The sequence below is a fragment of the Manacus candei genome, unplaced genomic scaffold, assembly GCF_025592945.1.
Source record: "Manacus candei isolate 608988 ecotype Guabito, Panama unplaced genomic scaffold, ASM2559294v1 h1tg000067l, whole genome shotgun sequence".
NCBI classification, from domain to species: domain Eukaryota; kingdom Metazoa; phylum Chordata; class Aves; order Passeriformes; family Pipridae; genus Manacus; species Manacus candei.
Window position 1 is genome coordinate 14,270,674 of NW_026138115.1, and position 23,598 is coordinate 14,294,271.

Below are 23,598 nucleotides of genomic sequence, written 5' to 3' on the forward strand. Positions count from 1 at the left end.
TTTTGTTTCTCTTTATGCATGGGCAGTACTGGCTGGTTTTAGGAAAACAAAAGAAGCTCAACTGCAGATAAATCTGTAATGACCAGATCCAAGAGGAAGCTTCTGTCTAACCTTGGTCTAAAAGCTTACTCTTTCTCCTTGTTGCAGTATTTGGGTATGAGAGGAAGACAATGATACGCTTTGAACTGTACTTAGTTGTTCCTCGATGGAAGATGGAACTGATGTTATTTAGTACCACAACCTTACAGAGAAATCAAAGCAAAATCTGAGAATGGAAGCCACCCTTCTGAGTATCAATCAAACTACAACTCTTAATTTTTTTTTCCTTTTTTATGCCCGATTTCTGGCTAGGGCAGCAGTTCAGTTTTCAAAAGTGAGAATGTAAAACTTTTAAGTATCATGGCTACCAGAACTAATACATCAGTAAAGGGAAAACTGGAAACAATACTCAAAAAGGTTGGGTAAAATGTAGTTTTCAATGTTTTCTGTGAAATGGCAATGCCTGTTAGAACTTCTCTTGTCAGGCTGATGCATCCCTGTATTTCAGATTCCATTCTTACAGGACATACAGTGAAAAGAAGAATTTCTGTTTCTGAATGAAAAAGAAAGCCAGTAATTCCTCAAAAAATATTAGTAAGAAAGTAATTCCTTAAAATAAAAAAGCTAAATGACAAAGATAGAAAATTAATGATTACTTGTCATCAGATAGAAAAATACTGCCAAACCTGTGTGCTTTTGCTGATTTCAAGGTTAAAAGAATATGTCACCCAATATGGGATCTCTACTCAGTTGCATACTGTGGGACTTAATCTATATTGAAGCTAAATATTCTATAAGTATGCAGTGAAGTGCAAAAAACAGCAATTGAAAAATGACATGATTAAATGGCACAACATGCAATCATTTGCTCTCAATTATATCAATGTATCTTCTTCATTTCAAGGAGTCAGGCAGAAATATTGTTTTTTAAATGCCTCTATTAAATTGGGCACCAATAATAAAATAGATGAGAGTCCTAATAAGCTCATTTGCGTACCATACATCACACACCACAAAACTATTCTCTCAAAATGGGTTTGTTCATAGATCTATCTCCTGGTTGTCACCAGTCTTGGCTATATTAAAAGATTTTAAAGGCACAAAGCTTGCAGACTATTCAGCGAAAACCCTTTGTACTTAACCCTTGAGAGATCTTTAATGCTAATTATGGAAAAAGTATTGATATAATATCTTTCCTGTCATATTTTATTATGATGACGGTCACAACAGAATCTGGGACTGACATTTTAGAAATATCATTTAATTGCAAGTCAGAAATACAGAATGACAGTTTGAAGTAGAATATTACCTCTTTCAAAACAGCGAACTGGTTCTCTTAATTTAAAAACCCTACCTTTTATAGTATTACAACTACTAAATTGTTACGCTGATCATATCTCTCTGTAACTCACTACTTAGTGAAGTGTTACGATATTTCTCTTACAAGAGAACTGCACCTGTTTCTATATATTTTAAAAATGGCAATGAACTTACGGGAAAAAAGACTTCATTTTTGCACTGGCTTCAAGAATGTAGTTTAGAGTTTACATTTTACATATAATAAAGTTCTTATATTAATTCATTCATTTCATTAGTTAAAGTTACATGGGGATTTGTGTTTATTGGAAATAAATAATGGAAATACATGTATTAATTAGGTAAATATGTTCCTTTTAAATAAAATATTTACTTTTAAATAGTATTCTAAAAGTCTCTGTGTTCTTTCCCATTTTTCTCTAGAAGTAAAATATATACATTAAAACCAGTAAAAATTCAGACTAGATGCTTCTGGACTCATCCATAAAAGCTACTATTATATCTGTACAACATTCTTTAACATCTTTGTTCTATTCTTTATGCTCATTTAAGTACTTCAAAATATTTGTTTGTACGAATACCATTCAATGGTCTGTTATTTAGCTCATACTCCCATGTAACTAGTAATATGTAATATGCTCCCCTCCTTAAATTAAAAACACTATTAAAATTCCAGACGTATAAAACAATATGAAGATTAAGTTACTATAAACGACACTATAATAGCTTACAGATTGCTTGTATCATTACAAAAGTGCTGGTATCTATTACAGTGTCTCCCTGGAATAAAGAATGCACTTTTGGCAATAATCTGCTAAAAAAGTGCCCATTATTGTTAAGATGCACCTATCTTAACTCTAAACTAGTGTGCAATTACAGGAAGGTAACTTTTAAAAATAAAAGAAAAATGGTGTTGAATGAAATGAATGAAAATGAATCTTCCCTACTAAAATACAACATAGTTTTTCCAAGCCTTGTTTTTCTTGTGTTTCTTACAGGGAATTAATTAGCTTCATTTTCACACTGAAATATTTTAGAGCTATTTACTACACACTTCAAAGTTGGGGTTAACTTGGTTCTAGGAGATAAGCCAAGTCATTCAGATAGAGGAGCCAGAGGGGATGGCAGGAGGATCCATTTTTCTAGTCTAGCACTATTTGTGTTTATAAAGGCCTTTGGTTCATGTCTTCTCATTTAATTCGAGAAATTCTCTTTCCCGCAAAAAAGATTCAAAGGACAAATATTACAGGAAGTGCCACAATTTGCTAGGGTTTCTTTTTTTGCCCCCAGAAAATGCTAAGATAAAAGTAGAATAAGCATCAGACAGGTAGGATAAATATCAGTGCTATGTTTTGCTTTTGTAATGAATCCTGAACCACACTACTCAAACATTCTCTTTTCTGTACTGGAAATTACAAACTAAAAATTTTTGCAAGATCCTCACACTGGGTAGAGTTTTAAAAATCAAGTAAGGAATAATTTAGGCTCAACTTCAGTTACAGTCATTGGAATTCACTTAGAATTACAGCCTAAAAGAAATCAAGATGTTTCTCAGCATATTAGATGCCAAGAAACCCCCTCCAATCACCTAAAAACATTAGGTATCAGAGTTTCAGCCATCTTTAATGAATAGTTCAAACTGTTAAAACTTTGTTTCGTATCTCAGAGTTATATAAGGCTTTAAAGGAAAAACTTCCTTGCATGGGTGCACATCAACACCTGTAACTCTCAAGCTGAGGTTCAGATGTTAATATTGTACTTACTTCCTTTCTTAATCTACTTCCTTCACAGGTGGTAGACATGTATTTTTGCTGTTTCTGTGCAATGAGCCTGGTATATTCCAAAATGTAGTGAGAATGTACTCTATTCTGAATAACAGAAAAAAATCCTGCAGTGCATTGGCATTACCTTATTTATGGGAAAGCAGAGAACATAAAATAAATTAGACTAATTTTTTGGAGACTTCAGGACAGGAAAAGGAAAACAAAAACATGTAATGAGAAAGGAAAAAGATATTTCCTTTGGCTATTTTCTTGTGTCAGCGAAGTAAACTTAGCCTGGACTCAAAAATGTACAGCTTGAGCTGCACTGGGATAAACACAGGAAAATATACTGTGATGTTTTTATGTGTGTCTGTATATGCACAACGACAACAAACAGGCTTTTCTAGAAATAGTGTTCTTCATCTTATTTCCAAAGAGCAATGCATCCTCAGAATGGATATATGCTAAAATATAAAAACATTTTGTTGATTCTTTTGCCATATCTTAAGCATAAATATACACAGAAACACACATTTTTTGGTTTCAGCTCAAGACAAAATTAAAAGTCCCCAACAAGAGAGGCTACTTGCAGCAGAATCAACCACATCCTGGCAGCACTGTGATGAGGTAGGTTCACCCATACCAGATGTAGGGTAGCCTTCCTCAGTATCTAACTTGGTTAGTATGTTTTAGGCAAGTGATCACATTGACTAGGGAAGTGATTGTCCCTCTGTACTTGGCACTGATGAGGCCGCACCTCAATAGCATGTTTGATTCTAGTCCTCTCATTTCAAGAAAGACATTGAGGTGCTGGAGCATGTCCAGAGAAGGGCAACAAATCTGGTGAAGGGTCTGGAGAGTAAGTCATATGAGAAGAAGTTGAGGGAGCTGGGATTGTCTAGCCTGGAGAAAAGGAGGTTCAGGGGAGACCTTATTGCTCTTTACAACCACCTGAAAGGCATTTAGTGCCTTAGGTTTAGTTGGCATGGTGGTGTTTGGTCAAAGGTTGGACTCAATGATCTTGGAGGTCTTTTCCAACCTTAACGATTCTGTGATTGTTTAAATATGTTAAATTTTAAATTAATATTAGCTTGCATCTTGTACAAATTAGATACTACTTTGACATCCACAGTTTAGTCCCAGGGCAGTGAGAAGGCTTGAATTAGAAGGGAGGACAGAAGTAGGTGATGTGGTCAAGATGAACTGTGAATGGCAATCAAAAAGCTAAGCATTGTCAAAAGCCAAATATCTGGGTGAGGTGACTGTCTATGATGATCTTAGACACTCAGAGGTACTCATAGTATTGCACCTTCAACTGCTATTCTTCCACTGCCTGGATAACAGGATTGGGGTAAAAAGAGAAGACAGGATGAAAGAGTCCAAAAAAGAGGCATTCTTTCCTTCATAATGCTTAGACTAGAGAACATTATTAAGTTGCTCTTACTGTGCCTAAAACATGAAAATAAGCATCAGTGCAATAAAGGGAGAGATGGTTCACTAAGAATGACAGTGCTGTGCGAAATGCTCAGCAAATCCATCAGATCAGAGGACAAGCTTCCAGCTTTATTTTGAGGTGAGGAAATACAGCACTTTCCTAAGAGACCAGTAAGGGAGTCATCCTTCAAAACACAGGAATCCACAAGGGTTTGGGTTTTTTTCCCCATTGACTTTATGCAACAAGCATTATCTATGTTCTGCTGTCTCTAATAATATGGTGCTAGTCTAAAAATCACGTTCCTGACTGACATGTCACACTTGTGATATATAATATACCTGATAAGGATTGCAATAAACACTTCAGAATGTGTACTGAAGACTTGTTATTTTATGCTCATATTCTTTCTCATACTGAATTACACTTTACTCTGCAAATAATTCTACCAAAATCAATAGGTTTCCTGGCAGTATGATATTATTTTTATTGTAAGTAAAGGTACTAATACAATCTATAATAATACTCCCTATTGGGACTGTGATCTATTAACTTACATGCAAGGACAAAACTTGGGAAATCTATCCAGTATAAAACCAAAATTAGGCAACAGTCTGCTAGGTCAATGATCCACCAATTAAAGAAAAACCTCTTCAGTAGGATTTAATGGCTCCAGAGAACACTATTCAATCAATAATCCACTAATATCGGAGAGATTTGCACCTGAAAATGCAATGCTATGGCTCCAAAGGGGCAGTTATAGACAATCAAATAAATTGTCTAATCACATGCAGTAGCACAAAGTGAACCTTAATGGAGACAGTACAGTGAATTTCTGTTAACTCTCTTATATTTTCAGTCCACGCTGTAAAAGTTTTTCTACATGTTATCAGTAACAAAGGAAATAAAACTTTGAGGCCAACCAAAGTGCCAACCCTTACTGTAAATAGGTGCAAGTCAATCTTGACATATATTTAGGGAAAATATTTCCTTCTCTTTTTCTTTTGTCATCTTTTCCTTTCTTCTCATTTCCCTTTTCCATGTTGATAGAATGATTCTGGTTTTACGGTAACTAGGTCTTCAAGGCAATAGCAGAACAATAAACAGTCGCATTTTCAAGGAGTCATTTGGGTGGATCAAAAGAAGTAAACCAATTAGTCTTCAATGATAATGAAAATAAGTGATGGATCTGGGAATGCTCTCTCAAAAGAAGTCAAGTCAGCCATTTTTCACTTCTACAGATCTGAGTCTTCAAGAGGCCATGACTGAGAGGGGAAAGATAGCTCAGTCTGTAGATGTCATCAACATGAAAGTCTTGGGAAAGGAACTGTTAGCCGTTTGTCACTATGAAATTGCAAGTTTTACTTTGGATGGCCAGTTTGGGACAGCTTTCTCTGTAAGCCATGGTGTCTTCTGTGTTACTCAACCCGAGGGAGACCTCAAGTCTTTCAAGCTTACCCATGACATGAGAATTAAACATAAACCATCCCACTACAGTAAGAAAGACAGGGACAAGGGCTCAATTGCCTCCCCACTAGCTCCAGTTAACAAGGTGGCACTGGTTCAAATGAGCACCGTCCTGCACATTCAGGAGGATTGAGAGAGAAATTTGGGCTTAACTTTTCTAGAAAAAAAAATAAACCTGTAATTAGTGTAGGAGAACATGACAGATATTATCATTAAATCATTCTGAGCTGGAATTGCAGTTGTCTCATCCTTAAGTCCCTCAGGTCTTAATGAATTCCTGAGGATTCCTAGAGTAGGATTCATCTGAGCTAATGGAGAATTGAGCCTGAACTAATCATTTAGAAGCAGATATTCTGAGGTAAGGTAGCTTTTCTCCATAACCTAAATTTTTATTTTTGTTTTTAGATGCATAAAACAGGACAGATCATTAGCATCCCAAAAGTGCTTTTCTTTCCCCCAATTACTAGAGAAGAAACTCAGAGAAGATCTCTGCACTGTAGCTGGTCTGTTTTAGTGTGCCTCTACCTATGCTGTTTGTGGGACATTCATCTTTGTCTACCAGAAATAAGGGGACAGTACATAAAATAGAGCTAGGAAGTAAGTAAAATATGAATTAGTGGCCTAAAAAGCCACTAGCTTATTCTCTTCTCCACCAAAGCTTTCAGTGAATTGCCATATCTGAACTCTGCTAAACTCAGTTCTTTCTGTTACTGTTACTCCATCCCATATCCCAGTTTTAGTCCAGAGCTCTTCAGTGTTCCTTTATTTTCCCCAGCAAAGGGAGCAATTGTGGGGCAAAATGGGTTTAGACAATCAGATAGTGTTTATGAATAATTTTGATGTTTTGATTAATCAAGAAGTAAGCAACAATGTAAAAAACTCAGAGAATACATGGTTTAGGATTTACAGCCCAAATGGGATGATGGAATGAAAGCTCCTATCTCAGATGGGATATTTTGTACTAAATGGGAACTGCAAGTAACATCAGTGTTGCCTTAAATAGAGAGACCTTATTGAAACAGAAACTGAACTTTTTTCATTAAGTAATGAGTATATTAAATCAAAATTTTAGATACATTTGAGCATATTAAGCATTCAAGTACTCTGTGTGTAGAAGTATGATTATATATATAGTATTGTGCAATGATATTTTAGTACATTAAAATCAAATTAGAGCTATAAAACCATGTATTGTATTAGGGCCAAAAAAATATAAGTAGACCTGCTTAACTATAAAAAGGTGGCTTCTCATTTCAGTGGTCCACGGAAGTGCTACTTTGGGCTGCTGGGCCATGAAAATTCAGTCTAAATTTGCTTCAAACCTTTGTAAGAGGCATGAGTCTACGTTTGACTTTGGAATCCTACCTGGTTTTGTAGGATTTAATACTGTATGCCTTTCTGTTTGCTAAAATTTAATCCAAACAAAACTTGGGTAAATAATGCCAGGAACATCATTCCAAAAACTGTAAAGTATCCAAAATGTAGTAGTGAAAGCAATTCCTGGCACCTATAGGAATAACCAGCACTTATGCCCAATTTCTGAGTCTCCAAACCTTTACTCAAACCTTTACTTTTATTTCATTTTGGCCATAATCTTACATGCTCCCAGACTCATTTGTGTTATATTTGATAGAAATGTGTTTAATTGAATTTTTTGTAAGACATACAGTGTCGACTCTTCTGCAAACTTTTCAGTTCAAATAAAAAGTATCATAAGGTGCATTGATTAGTTGATTTGCCATTAATTACCAATGCAATACTACTTAATCAGAAAGCTGAATTGCTTTAGGAATTGGAGAAATAAGAGATGATGCTGAGAAATACTTTTTTGAAAAATAACACTTCATCATCCAGTATGCTCAAGTCATAAATTTAGTGGAAGATGAAAACACATACTTAAGAATGGGTCTAGTCATTAGAAATAGTTACAAGCATCAGATACCTTACACTGTTTACAAGGTAAGCAGAAATGTTTAAAAATACTACTGACTATGGAATTCAACAGACTTTTCGAAATTTTAAATGAGAAAAAAATTTCAACATTTTTGTATGAACAAGCAATCTGATCTCTTTAACAAATACATTGACTAAAGTCAATGAAAACCACAAGTATTCAGTACTGCTGAGAATCACAAGTGTTGAGTACTGCTGAAAACCAGGAATCTCTTTGTTAAAGATCCAAATAAAGATTTAGGATACAGGTATAATACGCATGTTGCGTATTGCTTCAAATAAAATCAGAAGAGAAAATGACATGAAATGCAACATTATTTTTGCCAAACACCATTTAGCAGAAAATCTCTGCTAAAATCCTGTTCTGAACAGGAAAATCCTGTTCCCCCTCCAAGTTTGGAGGGGAAAGAAAACAGGATCCTTTATAAATCCTACTACTGAAAGCCCTAGAGGCTTTCCCAGTTGTACATGATTGAGAAGGGAGTCTGAGACAGACAGATACTGGCAAGTCTAAGCTTGTTCTTCAGTTGCTGGTGTGTGAGAGAAAGCCATAACAACTTTTTGAGGCTGATGGGTCATTTCTCTATATAGAACACTTGAAGTCTTAAGTTTTACTGCAAGTGACAGAAATATATAACTAATCATTTAGGCTCCCTTGCTGTCTTTTGGAAGGCATTTTGCAGAGAAAAAAAGCATGCTGTTTGAAGTCCTGGACCCATAAAAGCAAATGTGGCAGAACACTTCTACTGACAAGCCAACAGGCACATAAATTTCTGGCCAGACTTTACTCAAATGAAATTTACTAAAACTTTCATGAAAGAAAGCGAACTCTTTTTATCTTCTCATTCTTTCCTGCTCCATATCTCTCCTGACCCACAAAATTGCCATACATTGTTATGTTAGGAAATCAGTTGTGCCAATTATCAGTCTCATGATATCCAGTCTTTCAGCTGCTAGAACTATGTGTTTACCTGAGAATCTTGTATTTCATTTGAAAAGTAAAATTCTGGTTCTGGTTCTTATCATTTTCTGTGAAAAGCTAGAAAACATGAACTCGAGACTCAAAAGACAGAAGAGAAATAAAAAAAATGAATAAATAAAGTAAATGTATATTTGTAGCTATGAAGTTCCCAAGAATTTGAAGTCAATTTCTTTATTTTCTTAGTCCACATTCAAGGAGTTTTTGTGTTACAGCAGAAATAAAAACAGGAGTAAGATAACCAGGCCTCCCTCCTTACAGCTGGGCAACTTGTATTCACTCTTTCCCCTTTCTACTATAGCTACCCTCGGAAACTCACTTAATGTTGGTGTGGAATGGCCAGAAGTGTCACTAAGGACTGCAGCAATGTTTGTGCCTGTCCTTCATAACTAAATACGAAAATGTTTGAGGCTGCAAAGAGCACTGAAAGCTGGTGGAATGAGTAACAAAATGACTCTGTAGCCCAGCTGCATGTTATGTTGCACAGAGAACACTGGGCTGACCAAAGTATATCACATAGATGCCACAAAACTAAGAAATAGCAGACCTTACATAAGTTGGGTAATGATCTTAACTAATAATATTATAGTAATTCTAGTATCTAAATATATAATAATGATGGGAAAAAAATCAGCCATACATCATCATCATGGCTAGGCTTCACGAACGAAGATTTGGGAAGGGCTCTACCCACATTTGGTACAAGCACGCTGGTGGCTAAAAAGACCAGTGTGAGATAGACATGTCCGATTGCAAAAGGCACAGCAGAAAGACTCCTTAGGTGGTATATTCTGCAAGACACAATTCTTTCTGCGTTGGCTTTTCTCCTCGAGAGTGATCCTGTGTGCGTTCTCAAAGGAAGCAGCAGCGTTATAGATGGTGTGTCTCCAGGCCTCCCGATTGGAGGCCAGAGTAGACCAGTTAAGATGATCAATATGGCCAAGGCTGAGATGTTGTTTCAGGGAGTCCTTGTATCTTTTCTTTGAGGCTCCTCTCCTGCGGCAGCCAGTGGCAAGTTCACCATAGAGCAAGATCTTAGGGAGGTAGTGGTCCATCCTTGAGACATGTCCTGCCCAATGCAGCTGTGTTCTCAGCAACATGGCCTCAATACTTGTGACTGCTGCTTGTTCTAGAACAGATGTATTGGTCACATAATCTGACCAGTGGATGTTTAGGATTGTATGGAGGCAGTGTTGATGGAAGCGTTCTGAGAGTTGCAGGTGGTGGTGGTAGATGACCCATGACTCAGATCCATATAAGAGAGTAGACAGCACTATGGCTCTGTAAACACTGATCTTTGTACATTTCTTCAAGTGTTTATTTCGCCAAACTCTTTTATGGAGTTTTCCGAAAGCACTGTATGCCTTTGCTAACCTATTGTCTATCTCTCCGTCAATCTTACCATCCGAGGAGATGAGGCTACCTAGGTAATTAAACTGCTGGACTGATTTGAGCTCTGAAGCCATACATACTCAGCAGGATTTACACTTTGAATAAAAACAAGAAATAGCAAGGACTCAGGCTCCTTTCATTGCAGAAGAACATGGAATATACTGAGAAGTAACCTAGAGGAAGAAAGGAAGGGCTGCCTTGTGGTTGGTTCCAAAGAGGAGGGTCACTGTAGCTGGGTTCTACCGTAACACAGCCATTGACTTTCTGTGAAAACTTAGAAAAGTCATTAAATATCCATATATTTTATTTCCCTCATTTCTGAAAAGGTGATGATAATAATAACTACCCCAAAAGTTTAGTGGGGTTTACTTCAGTAATGTTTGTACAACATGTACAGCTCTTGACTGGAGAGTACTATAGAAATGCTAAGTATTATTATTACATGGGAGTATTAGAAAAAAAAGTAATGCAGTAGGAAATTCTTTAATAGAAACACCCAAATTAATATGGGATGATTTTTTTACGACAGAAAATCAAGAGGTCAAAATAATTTCCTACTTCTGATTTTAACAATCACTCCTCCCCAAACATTGCTCTCATCTTGGGTACCAGCTGCATGTGAACTACATATTCAATTCATCCTCCAATTGTAAGATGAAAGAAAAGCACCTAAAAAATGGAATAACTCTTTTTCCTAAGGCATAAGTGTAATATAAAGTATAACATTATGGAATGAAAATCAACAGCATTGTTGAGTTTATTTTATTAAAAATGATTCTCTGTGGACAGTGCCTGTGTGTATAATTGGGATGGTGCAGCACAGTAAATTTCCATTAAGAAACAATGATTCACTTAGTACGGTGAAGACAGTAATACGGTTAAACTCTTAAGTTAAGTGGAAAGTAAGTCAAACTAAACCCCAACAGGTTTTCTGCTAGGGGCATAGATAATGTTTTGGAAAATGTTCTAAATTTTCTTTCTCAAATATATGTCTTATACGTTGCAATATTCTTAATTATATCCATTTTCTCCTTTATACACTTCCCCAGGAGATTAGTGAAGAATGGAAAACTTACTTATAGTGGATTTCAGATTTAATGAGACAAAGATGGTTTAATATATATGACAAAGTGATATGCTCTCACCATATTTGATAGGTAATTATTTTTTATACTCTAATGGCTACCATTTTGAGAATAATTAATGTATTATTTGTGTAATTAATAGATAATCAACTGAGTATTAAAAGACTGGTTACATGGTGGTGGGTGGTACTACCCTGTTTAACATCTCTAGAGCTCTTGGCGTGTTGGCATGACATCACATCATATATGCATTAAAAGTTTTCCTTTGAGAGACTTGTGCACATTCAAAATACATAAGTAACATTGGTATGATATTTCTGTGTGTATATATATATATATATGTTTCTGTGTCATACATACATGTATAAGAACGTATATTTTAAAAAAAGTTTTCCAGAACTTAGATTTTTAAATGCATAGTTCTGCACTTAAATAAATGCCATAACTTTCCACAGATATAAAAACATTCAGCATTTCCTATGGAAAACATGCATCTATTGCTGTGAAGTTCTGCAGGTCTATCAACAGTCCTTCATAACCACTAGCTTTGAAGTTTGTTGATAGATAAAACAGAATCATCATGATTTTTTTTCCCCATTAGCAGAAGACAGCAACTCATTAAAAAAATGGTATTGATGTCATAAGAAAATTTAAAATTACATTCAAATGGACAAGCTCAGGAACCTGAAAACCATCAACTTCATCTATATCAACACAACCTTCTCCCAAATCATCATGATTGGAAAATTAGCAGTGAAGGAATGACTAAATGGGAAGATAGTATTTTTTTCTTGTGTTGTTTTCTTGAATGCTTGTATAAAAAAAGGTATGTTTAGAGGTGTTGGTAACATGCTCTTTGAGGTGCTGATTTAAGAAACTGTCCATCACCTTCAGAGTGCTGTTGCCCTACACACCCTGGTGTACTACTGGAAGAGAAAAAACCCCTTACCTCCAAAGCTCAACAATGATTTGTGATTTCTTTCTTATTCTTTGGTCAAAGATCACTTGCAGAGTAAAGTGACTCATAATGATGACCAAGGTGAGAGCTTATTTAGAAGCTATGAACAGAAGAAAATGACGTGGTTATACCAGATCTGTTTGCTAACTTAATAGACCTCTTTCCTGAATGATGCCACTACTTTTGGGGAATGAATCAAAACATGCAACCTCCACTAAGTCAGTTGCAAAGCTGAACATTGGCCTTCAGTTGAAAGAGCTTGTTCATCTGAATATAGCATTGCACATACCATTCTTTTCCCTCCTTTCCATAAATTTTCAGGCTTAGGTTTAAGATGTGGTCGAGATTGATGCAAATCTCATGGTCTTTGTTTTTTCCACATATCTATGACCTTGAATGCTTTCTCATATATGCTAAATTTATCTCTCTGTAACTGTTACCTCAGATACGCTATTCTTGACTCATATGTGCAAAGAAACTGATGATCACACACCTTAATTAATTGATGTAGGGAGTGAAATTCAGAGTGAAGCTTTTTGTGACAAAACTCAGGGGTTTTTTTCCCCCTCTCTATGTCAGAGGGGTTGGAACAAGATAATCTTTAGCGCCTCTTCCAACCCAAACAATTCCAGGATTCTGTGATTTATAGTGAAGTAGAAGGAAAGAAAATTATTGTTTTTCCACTCATGATGCAATTAGTGCCCTCTAAAATTCTCTTTTGCAAAATGTTTAAGAAATAAATATTATAGCAAAGATTCAATAAAACAAATACGAATGAACACATAGTACATAAACAAAGGTGAAAATATATTATTAAATATGTACATGCATTGTAATATGTTATGCATAAAATAAATATTTTATCCTATCATAAAGAAGAGTTTCTCTACAAAATGATGATCATTTTTTTATTACCTTAAAATACTGCAGTTGTTTCTCAGCATTCATTGTTCCTTCATTTTCTTGTCTCAGACAGGAATTGAAGATGAAAAGCTCTGTATCTCTCAGCCACCCTTTCAGCTCTTTGATCCTGACCTCCAGCTGCCTTACCAGGCTGCCACTTTCAGGCGAGAGCAGGTCACGTGGACCCAACCCACTGTGCCCTACCATTATGTCTTGGATCTTCTCTCCTAGGGTTTTCTAATGCATCAGATAAGGAAAACATAGATTAGTCATATGTACCAAAACATATACAGGTTAATGTGCAACAAGAAGCATCTGTTAGAAGGCCAGAGATGTGGTTTTTTAATAATTATTACTAATAGCAATAAATTTCATTCTTAGTTTCCTTGTTTCATTCTATTTCATTTTTTTTTTGTACCCTTGTTTCTCACTTATGCTGTTCTCTCTGGGTCACTGACTGTGCTAGAAGGATTATAAATCAATGTTTATTATGAGCAATTAAGGACAGAGGAGACAAAATGTTACATAACTTTGCAAACTAGTTACTCTACAGAATTTGTCTGTGGCTTTAGATGATTATGACTGTGAGAGTTACTGGTTTCCAGGTAGCAACAGAAACATGACAAGCACTGAGTTCACCAGACTCCTGTCCAAGGTACGTCTACATTTTTGGAGAAACAATGAAATATTTTTTGAATTATGTTTTATGAACTGCCAGGTCATAATTTCCAAACATGTAGCCTTGGGGCTATACGGAGGAGCAGTTAAGTCGCAAAAGAGTTGGTTTGTTTTTAAAGTGGATGGACTCATTCAAATGTCAATAAGCTAGAAATTGCAAATCTTCACTGTTCCTGAACATCAGTCCAATTATTTAGGCCACCAAATTCGAATCTCAGTTCTCTGTGTTAAGCATCCACTTTAAAAATAATGGACCAGAATAAACATTCACCTCTGATTGCTAATGAAACTAATTTACTACATCTTTTCAAAGTAGTATTTCTAATAAAAGAATCACTGAATAACATTTTGATAGTGGACGCTGTGAGCATAATGAATATTCTGAAGAGGCCAGGGATAAAAAGTTACCTTTCTTTTCAGTATCTTGAAAGGCAATTCTTTAACATCACAAGGGAGATATGCTGTTGCCTGCTTCTTCTATGCTAAGACATATTTTATCTGACCTATAAGAGGCTGTCAGGCAGACACTTATTATGAGCACTAGATCTATGGTACTGATTGTTGAATATTGAATATACACTGACACTCACATCCAATAACCTTTTAAACCGATAATTATTGGTGGTTAATTGTTGTAACATGAAGATACAGTTTTAGGTGACCCAATATGGCTGTCTGTTGAAAATATATGCTTTAGAAAGTTACCGGAATACCATTTATAACAATGAAGTTAGCTTCCAAAAATAAGCTTTGAAACACAAATAAAATTAGAGCAACTGATAGTAATCTACTATGTGGCATTCTGTAAATAACGTCTGTAGGAGATCATAACTGAAAAACGTGCTTTCTTGGCAACACCCTTCTATTTTCATGGTGCAAATATTGATAATTTGAAGGCCCTCAGTGGAATCCAGCACTAGCTATTGTTTTTATGCTGTAACAAAAGTAGCAGCAGGAGGTGAAATCAATGCCCTTGGAGGGTAGGGTCACAAAAAAGAATTTATTGCCACTTTTTTGTTCTGGAACAGTTTGCAATCATAAATTCTTCATAAACAGAATACTTCAGAGAATGGTCCGTCTTCATAAATATACGACAGAGGACATCAATTTCATTTAATTCACAATTTGTGTCAGCACAGCAGATGCCAATGCCTGCCTTGATAGGGTTGTTTAATATGCAATTGAGACAGAGTAATATTCAGCACAGGGGACAAAATTTCACAGATTAAACTGTACGCACCACTGACATTTCATTCTAATGTATTTCCATTCCACAGTGTTCACCTTAGATGAAAGTAATATTAAAAACCATATCCCTCTATTTTGCCATTGTTAGAAGTTAAAATCCTTGTCTTTAATTTTTTTCATGCCAATTAAAATGTAATCATGCCAATTAAAACAGTATGTCTAGTGTTGTTAGTTACTGCAAAGGTTTTTATTAAATTAAACAAAACTCTATCAAACTCTGCTTATTATTCATGAAACTGCATTTAACAGGAAAACTGTAATAGTTATATTTTATTTTTCTGTAAATGCTGAAATTAATGGCAAAAGTTAATCTCGAGGTATATACTGAGAAGCAAAGGGCTTCGAATTAGGGCTTCAATTTTTTTTTTAAGACAGAATTTTTTTAGACTTTTAGAATTATCATCAGTTACTTATAGTTTTATATCCTACCAACTCTAATCACTGCCACTGAATTAAACTGATTAAATACATTGAAATTCATAAATGTAAGGCTTACATCTGAAGTCATTTTAAAAATACAAGTTGTCATGATCAGATGTAAAAGATTAGGTTACTAAGTCCTATTTTTATCAATAAATTTATTAAAGATCAAATAGATTCAAAATGCTTATGGTGAAGTTGCAGATTAAAAAGTAATAAGATTACTGATCATAAGGCAACTTTTAACATTTTCTGACAATTTGCACATTTAGAGAATTAAGCAATTAGAAGCAACTGTGCTGAATCAAAAAAGCCCCACCCTCTGAAACAGCTATTGCATTGCTACATGAGCTGAAGTGACACAAGTCAGTACTTAAAATCCTGTTGGCAGGTTGCGTATATAGTTTACTCTTAATATAATAGAAATATTTTTAAACTAGGATAATAGCATGCAAAATTATGCAATGTAACTGTATTGCTAATATCATACATCTATAATTAATCATTTAAAGTAATTTATAAATTTATCTTACCCTTGATTTGAAGTGAAGGCAATTAAGGAGAGAAGTGGATGGAAAAATATATAGTTTGACCTCTCTCTCTCTCTCTCTCTCTCAGCTGTTTTACAACAATAGGACAATAGTGTCTCCTGCACAGTGCCATCATCGGTCTCTGGGTAACAGAATCCCTATATTGCTTTTTTTGCCAGATTCTTGTATCTCACTCTTTGGCTGAGACCCAGCCCATCATAGCGTGAAATGAATTACACGAAACTTTTTTGGTTTTTGTCAAAAGTGAGTTGAATACAGCAGCATGAAACATATCCTGGCTGTATTCTCAGTTTCAGGTATGCAGATTTGTACTGAATCTGTATATTTGTTTTTGAGCCACCAGTGTGACCTGAAGTATGCAGTGACAGCCCCACTTTTCATCTTAAAGGTATAGTAAATAGTTAAACAGTAGATGTCTCTAACATGTACCTTCAGAATAAATTCTATTAACATTCACTCAAGCATGACAGTCAGTGTATATCAGATATACTGCATTACAGTTGACTTGGTGCATACCCTTAATACATGGCATATTTTACTTACATTTTTTATGTATTAAAGAACTAAAATTATTAAAGTCAGACAGGAGACAAGCATGGAATAAAAAAAATCAACAGAAGAGGAAAATACTATGGAGTTTTTATAATAGAATGAGTAGTTTGTTTGAAATGTTCATGGTGGATTGAAAGAGAGAGATATTTGTGCTTCAAATTAGAAATCAGACAGACAGTGTACTTCAACACACAAAAATGTACACATAACCCACAAACAGTAATAAAAATGCAAATACCCCAAGCAGTTCCCATTTTTCATTAATTGAATCCACTTTTTCAAGGAGGTCGTTTGGTAGTAAAACACCACTTTTCTTCAGAGCTTCAACCTTACTAAGCAGTTCCATCTTTTTCGGGTGCCTGATTGACATTTCTACATTGTATCTCTAAAAGGAAAAGAAATATATAGTATTAGCTGCTGTAAAGAGTTTTTATTATAAAAAAATAAATTTTCATTGTATGTGCCCAGTTATGGTCATGCTTACTCTGACGTTTTTTAATTTTATTTTTTTTATATACACAACCTTCTCATGACATATCATAAGAGATTTAGGTACCAAGCATATAGACTTCTGCATGACGTATATATGCAGGCAGTTAGCAATTTATTGCATATAGTAATATTCAGTCTCTCACAATATTCACTTCTACAGTAATATTCACTAACACTCTCCCATCTGAATCTTGATCTACCTTTCTCTCATTCAGGTTAGTGGGACCTTATTTTTCAAATATACTACTTCAACAAGTAACAATGAGGCTCTCGATTCAAAACCAAACCAAACAAAATCCAAGGAAATAATTTCATAATTATATTTCCTCTACAGCTTATTTCTTCTCTCTTTCATTGTGGATTCTGCCTCATAGATGGGCCTGAAATGCTAATACATATGAAAATGTGAGAGTTTCACCTTAGAAAAACAATTAGACATAACTCCCTTAAAATACAATAACAGTAATTTGATTTTTATAGCATCAACCAACAGGAGCACTGAAATGGCCCACAAAAGAGAACAGCCACAATGTTAAAACAGTCAAATAGTTTCTTCAAGCTGAAACTACCTTTTATTTCCTGCACTGCTATTTACTGATTAAAAAAAGAAAAAAAGGACAGAGAAAACAGATATAGGAGAAAGAAGAAAAAGAAAAACATGAAGCTTCTTTCATAATTACTTTCACAGGACTTTCTAAATCTTTTAGCTGTATATTACTTATATAGTGTATACAAATGTATTCTAATCTACAGACACATTGGCAAATAAATATTTTTAAAAACTGTATTCCCCGGAAACCTGAATTAACTATTAAATATAATATTTACTATAGTGGTTATAAATGTTTTCATAGTTGATAAAGAAAAAAAAAAACCCAAAACATTAATACGCAGGCATCCATTCATATACATACCCTCCATATAGTTAACTTAATTAAGTATAAAAACATTGATTGAAATAGAACTTCTGATATGGCCAAAAATATGCCTCTTACTGAGAGAGAAAAGTTCAGCACATATCCTTACAAAGGTGTTTACAAGACATACATAAATTATGCATAGCTATTAGTAAATTGCTTCCTAAACATTAAACTTTCTTTGCTTTAAATTCAGCCAAGAAAACTGCTATGGCAGCTCATACTGAAAATGTTAATAACTGGGCTAAGTATAAAAAATTAAATGAGAATAAGGAATGTTTAAAACATGGATGCCTTCACTAGATCCAAGAACATGCTCTGTAGGAAAACAAAGCGAAAAGACAATTGGAGACAGCCTAAAGAAAATAATAAAGGTGTGAAATCACTGTTTCAGCTAACAGGTTCTCAGTATTTCCATGCATATGTTTGCATATTGTTAGTTTCATATTTTAATCTCTCATTTACACAACACATGCACATCATTTGTATTATGTAAACTTCAGCAAATATTAGTCATTTGTGGATCATAGAGCAAATGTTTTAAATGAGGTGATTTAAACCATTTCTCATTATTAATGAACACTGATCAGGTGCCTGTGTATCCAAAATTGCATGAATATGCATGGTAAAAAACAAGGAATTGTTTACAAAGAGCTTGCCTTTTGACACTTGGTGTACTGCGGCTCAGGTTTGAGACATGTACAACAGTAGGCAATACCTACCAGGATGGGTGCTAGGGGTCTGGACCCACCAAGAGGCACCACTATTTTATTCAACTAATATGTTCAACAGCCATGCTTCTTGGTCCTGTCTTATTGCCTTTTCGGCTTGAATGGTTACTGGAGGAGATTACAATCTTCTTTATGTAATCTGATTTCTATTTAAAGATGATATAGCTGAAAAGGATTTGCATAATTATTTCCATAAGTACATGTAATATCAAGGGGAATCCAGAGTCCGATTTGCTAGGCACTGAAATCCAGTTCATGTGACTCCCTTTCTTTTGTCAAGTGAATTAATAGACTGAGGGAGTCCTCTAGCTGTGTGTCACTGGTGCAGGCACAGCTAGTTACTGCTCTAGGCTGGCACTTGTCTGGGCTGGGTATGGGGATGTTTCTAGGCATCTCAGGACTGATGAAGAAATAAAATACATTCCATGTTTCATAACTACAATGCTCTTGTTAACATAGAAACAGAAGACATTTCGTTTAATTTTTGACTAGATAAAATAATTCAGTGCTGCGTAATCCAAATAGTGTGACAGATGTTATAAAGGTTATTACGTTAAAAACTAAATAAACTAGACTTTATGTATGTGCTGTTTTTGTCACTGTGTAACCCACTGTATAAACAAGCATGATTGAAAGTGCTGATTGATAGAAAATGCATTATACAGTAACAGTAAAAGATTAAATAATTCAGTTGATTATCAGATGTATTGGTATGTGACTGAGAGTCAGTATTGTTTCACTCACGGATATTTAAAATGCAGTGTGTATTTTAAGGGAAGAGCTTAATGTACAGGAGGTACAGTTTGAGATAAAACAAGATGTTATTGCTAATGCTATTTTTTAATCCATTAAACACCTAGACTCTGAGCAGTTGCATGGAAAAATTAGCCACCAGCTCTATCAGTGCTGCACAACCCTAGTCTGGTAGGACTACTTAATCCTTTGGTGAGAAGATAATTTAATCTTCAGATTCATTCTTTCCTCAGCTTTAAGGGAAAAAAGGCTGTTCCATTGTGACATTCTGTGGATGTTATGATATAGAATACTGTTTAATAGCCAAAAATGAGATTAAGGAAGTTAAGGTTGCAGGCTTCTCTCAATAGCCAAAATAATAAATAAATGAGTAATATTTAATTTCCCAAAATACTGTCATATCATAAAACTGGGAAAAAACACAAACAACAACATACTGGAAAAACTGCAAAATATTTACATCATGATTAGCTGTGGGCATGCATGTCTGGTTTTGTGTTCCTGAAGCCACTCAAAAGAAATCCAAAACATTGTTACGTAAGTTAAAGAATTTGGCTTTTTATTCCTTCTCACTCAATACAACAAATATTTCTCAAAGGACAAATAGTGGAATTTAAAAAATGGCAGTAGTGTTTATCTGGGAATAAGTTTGGCAGAAATATTTAAGCCACAAGAAGTTGAATTCCAAAGCAAATATAGTTAAAACCTTACTTTCCCTGATAAAAACATTCTAAGAAATAATTCAGGCAGGCTTGATTGAGACACATTTTTTGACACTTTAATCTAAACTGGGTATTTTTTTATTTTTTCTTTAAAAAATTATCTAAAACATTTTTTTTGTGTGAAAAATTACACCCGAAAATTCTGCCCAAATGCAGGCTGGAACAATGCCTTGTAACAGTGTTAATTGTCACCATGGAAACCAGAAGAATAAGCCATTTTGAAACTGGTATAGAAGGCACACATTGAGCAACTCAAGCATTTTTCAGCCTCCCTCAGTGTTAAGGAACAAGATGCCTAGTCACTGAGAGGTCAGAGAAAGAAATCATCATGAAAGGGTCGTAGATGTGCACTGTCTGGTAAACAATAAAAAAATCTGTACACAGTTAACAACTCTATAAGACTGCACACTGCATCTTTCAGAAGGAGAAACACCACAAAAAGGTGATCAGGACTGGGGTGCAGATTCCACCCCTCAAGCAAAACTTTAGGGCAATAATACGCGAACCTTGCCCCTAAAGCTCCCTGGGAATTCTGTTGTTGTAATAAAACTTCAGAAGAGGAAAGGAAGAAAAAAGCCTGCATGATGGAATTCAAAATAATGCTCTAAAAGCACACAGAGAGATTAAGACATCCATTGTAAGACTTTTGTATGGTGCTTCTGTTGGTTATAGTGAAAAGAGACCAGACATACTGAACACACAGTGGAGCTATGGCTACGAAGTACAGAAGAATTAAGCCAGTAAACTTTCTCCATTACTGGAATAAGGACATGCTATTCGTAGATGTTCTGCATTCCATCATTCACTTCTAACAAAGTATCTTCAGTCAAATGGCACTGTAGGATATACAACTGAGATCAGGACTGAGTGACCTGCAATTTTAGTTTTAACTGCATTCAATCTTTAAACTTTAAAAATTTGCCTTTTGGGATGTTTTGACTGCTGCAGACACCAATAAATACAGATACATATCCTCGGTGTCTGCATGTGCATGCACAGTCAGCATTGGCACACATTTGCAAAATATACTGCATGCATAAAATTCAGTAAAGAATACTCTGCAAGCAAATTCACCAAATATGTAATAAAAATATATACAAACATATATATATATATATGCACATATAGCAATATTTGTCCATCATCTCTTCACACACATTTTCTTTGCTTTCTGGATAATGTTTGCACTCTTCATGCTAGGCTTCATGGTGGCCCCTTAGGAAGCCCATGCCTAATGCCATTCAGTGATGAACAAAGAGTCTTTTTATTCCAAAGTCCAGGGTCCAAAGCTCAGCTGTATACAGGCAAAGTGAAGGAATCTGCTAGAGGCCAGCCTACCCTTCACAATAGCCCTTAATGCTTCTACCTTTTTGGTACTGTCAATGTGAAACATTTTAGAAACTGTCCAGAAGCTTGGTTATATTTCTTATGCCATCAATAGCACTAGAACCTCTGGACAACATTCAAGATCTGGGCTGAGCGATCTGTCTAGATGAATAGCAGTTGCTGTTTCTTGCAAACTTCATGTATTTCACCATTAGCAATTTATGGCAAATAATTGCACAGAGAAATTATAAAGACTCCTACAATTGTCCTTGTAAATTAATAATAGGCTTTCTTGATTGGGATAAATTTGCTGCTGAGCCTTTGGAAAAATTAAAAAGTGCAATGTCATTTAAAATTGCCAGAACTCACAGAGCAAATTACATCTGAGGTTAAGAATCAGTTTTTCCTCTTCTAGTTTATTCCATTTGCATGATCTGGAAATCATATTACATTGGCTATGTATTGTTAATTGGACATAGATTGCATTATCTTTGATATAAATCAAACTACAAATATTAAAATGAATTGCAAATTCTGTAATAGAAGATCATAAAACAATCCTTTTTAAGTATCTCCCATTAATAATTTAATTCCAATTATATCACTTGGAAAACTCAAGAAGGAGAGTGCTAACTTATTTCCATCTGCCTTTTTCCCCTACAAATAAGCACAATAGCACAATATGAATTTGTGTGAGAGTACATGTGCATATGGGTGCATGCCTGTAAAACAAAGCAAGTCTTTGCACTTTTTTCTTAAACCCCTACAGACACCTTGCTTTTTTTTTACTGTTTCAGAAAGTAGCAAATGCAGATTACACTTCTGCTGTGCATTCCCTTCTGTAGCAGCTAGAGAAATAAACATATTGAAAGAAATATTAAGCAACTTCATGAACTAAATTTTGCCTACATTAAAATTTATGCAGTTGGTATCCATTGTTCTTCATTTTTTTAAAGAAAGGTAATCCCAACCCTTTAAATTTTACTATAAATGTAATATCTTTTTGAAGACTTTGTGTGCTCTTTAATGAATTTATATTAAATATTTAATACTGTTTAGGGCATATCCACTACTACCAAAAACAGTTATATTCCCAGCAGTCCCACTGTTTCAGGCAGAGGGCTTGATTGATCCTCCTAGCCTGAATTGAGTAGAATGAAAAGAAGCAGTTGGAAAATAGCTGCAATCATTTAATGCAGATGACCTCTGACAGGCTCACAGCTCTTCTATCTGAACAGAAATTTGCATGGGGTCTCTGTGCAGAGGAACAATGTAACCTAAATGGTAGACAATCTTTATTCTAATGAAGTGGGTGTCAAGGTCAATGTAAAACTGCAATGATAAATGGTGCACCACTAGGCAAGAGAAGTTGCATAGGCATTGTAGTGCTTTCACATTAATTGAAGGCTGAAATGCACTGAGTGAAAGCACAAGACTCTCTTTTCACCATAATGTGTTAATGCACAAATGTTTAAATGTTTTATTCAAGCCCCTAGCCTGTTGGCACAAATCTTATTGCAAACAAAAATACAATAGTTGGCCAATAACCAGAAAAATAGAACTTTTTATTAGCTTGCCTTATTTCTTGAATTCCTAACAACTTCCACTATCTACTCAGAGTACCAAAAGAATAACAAGTCTCTGGACACCTAATGTAATTCCCATGATCCTTTTTCTATTTAGGATATCTGTCTTTAATTAGTTCCAAACAAGCAAGCCTTTAGACAGCTCTTCATTAGATACCATTCCCAATGAACTAACTACAAGAAGAAAAGTCATGCTTCAATATTATTATTTTCTAGATTCCAAGTTTTCTTTTAGTATATAGTTAACATCTCCAGGTGCTTTTTGTTCTCAGGAAGAATTAGACCAGTAAAACTGGGTTTTGTAATGCAAAGAGTTGTGTGCCTAGAGTGGGGA

At 35.0% G+C, this 23,598-nt stretch overlaps 1 protein-coding gene across 9 annotated transcripts in view; it reads right to left on the reverse strand.

Annotated features, from left to right (window-relative positions):
- AKAP6 (A-kinase anchoring protein 6) overlaps positions 1 to 23,598 on the reverse strand; it is a 275,069-nt gene that overhangs the window by 35,046 nt on the left and 216,425 nt on the right. For all 9 annotated transcript variants that reach the window (XM_051806225.1, XM_051806228.1, XM_051806229.1 and 6 more), the window contains 2 exons: positions 16,976 to 17,122; positions 13,301 to 13,525 (listed from right to left, as the gene is read on the reverse strand). In XM_051806225.1, coding sequence (XP_051662185.1) covers positions 13,301 to 13,525; positions 16,976 to 17,122 — 372 coding nt within the window. The remainder of the gene's footprint in view (positions 1 to 13,300; positions 13,526 to 16,975; positions 17,123 to 23,598) is intronic.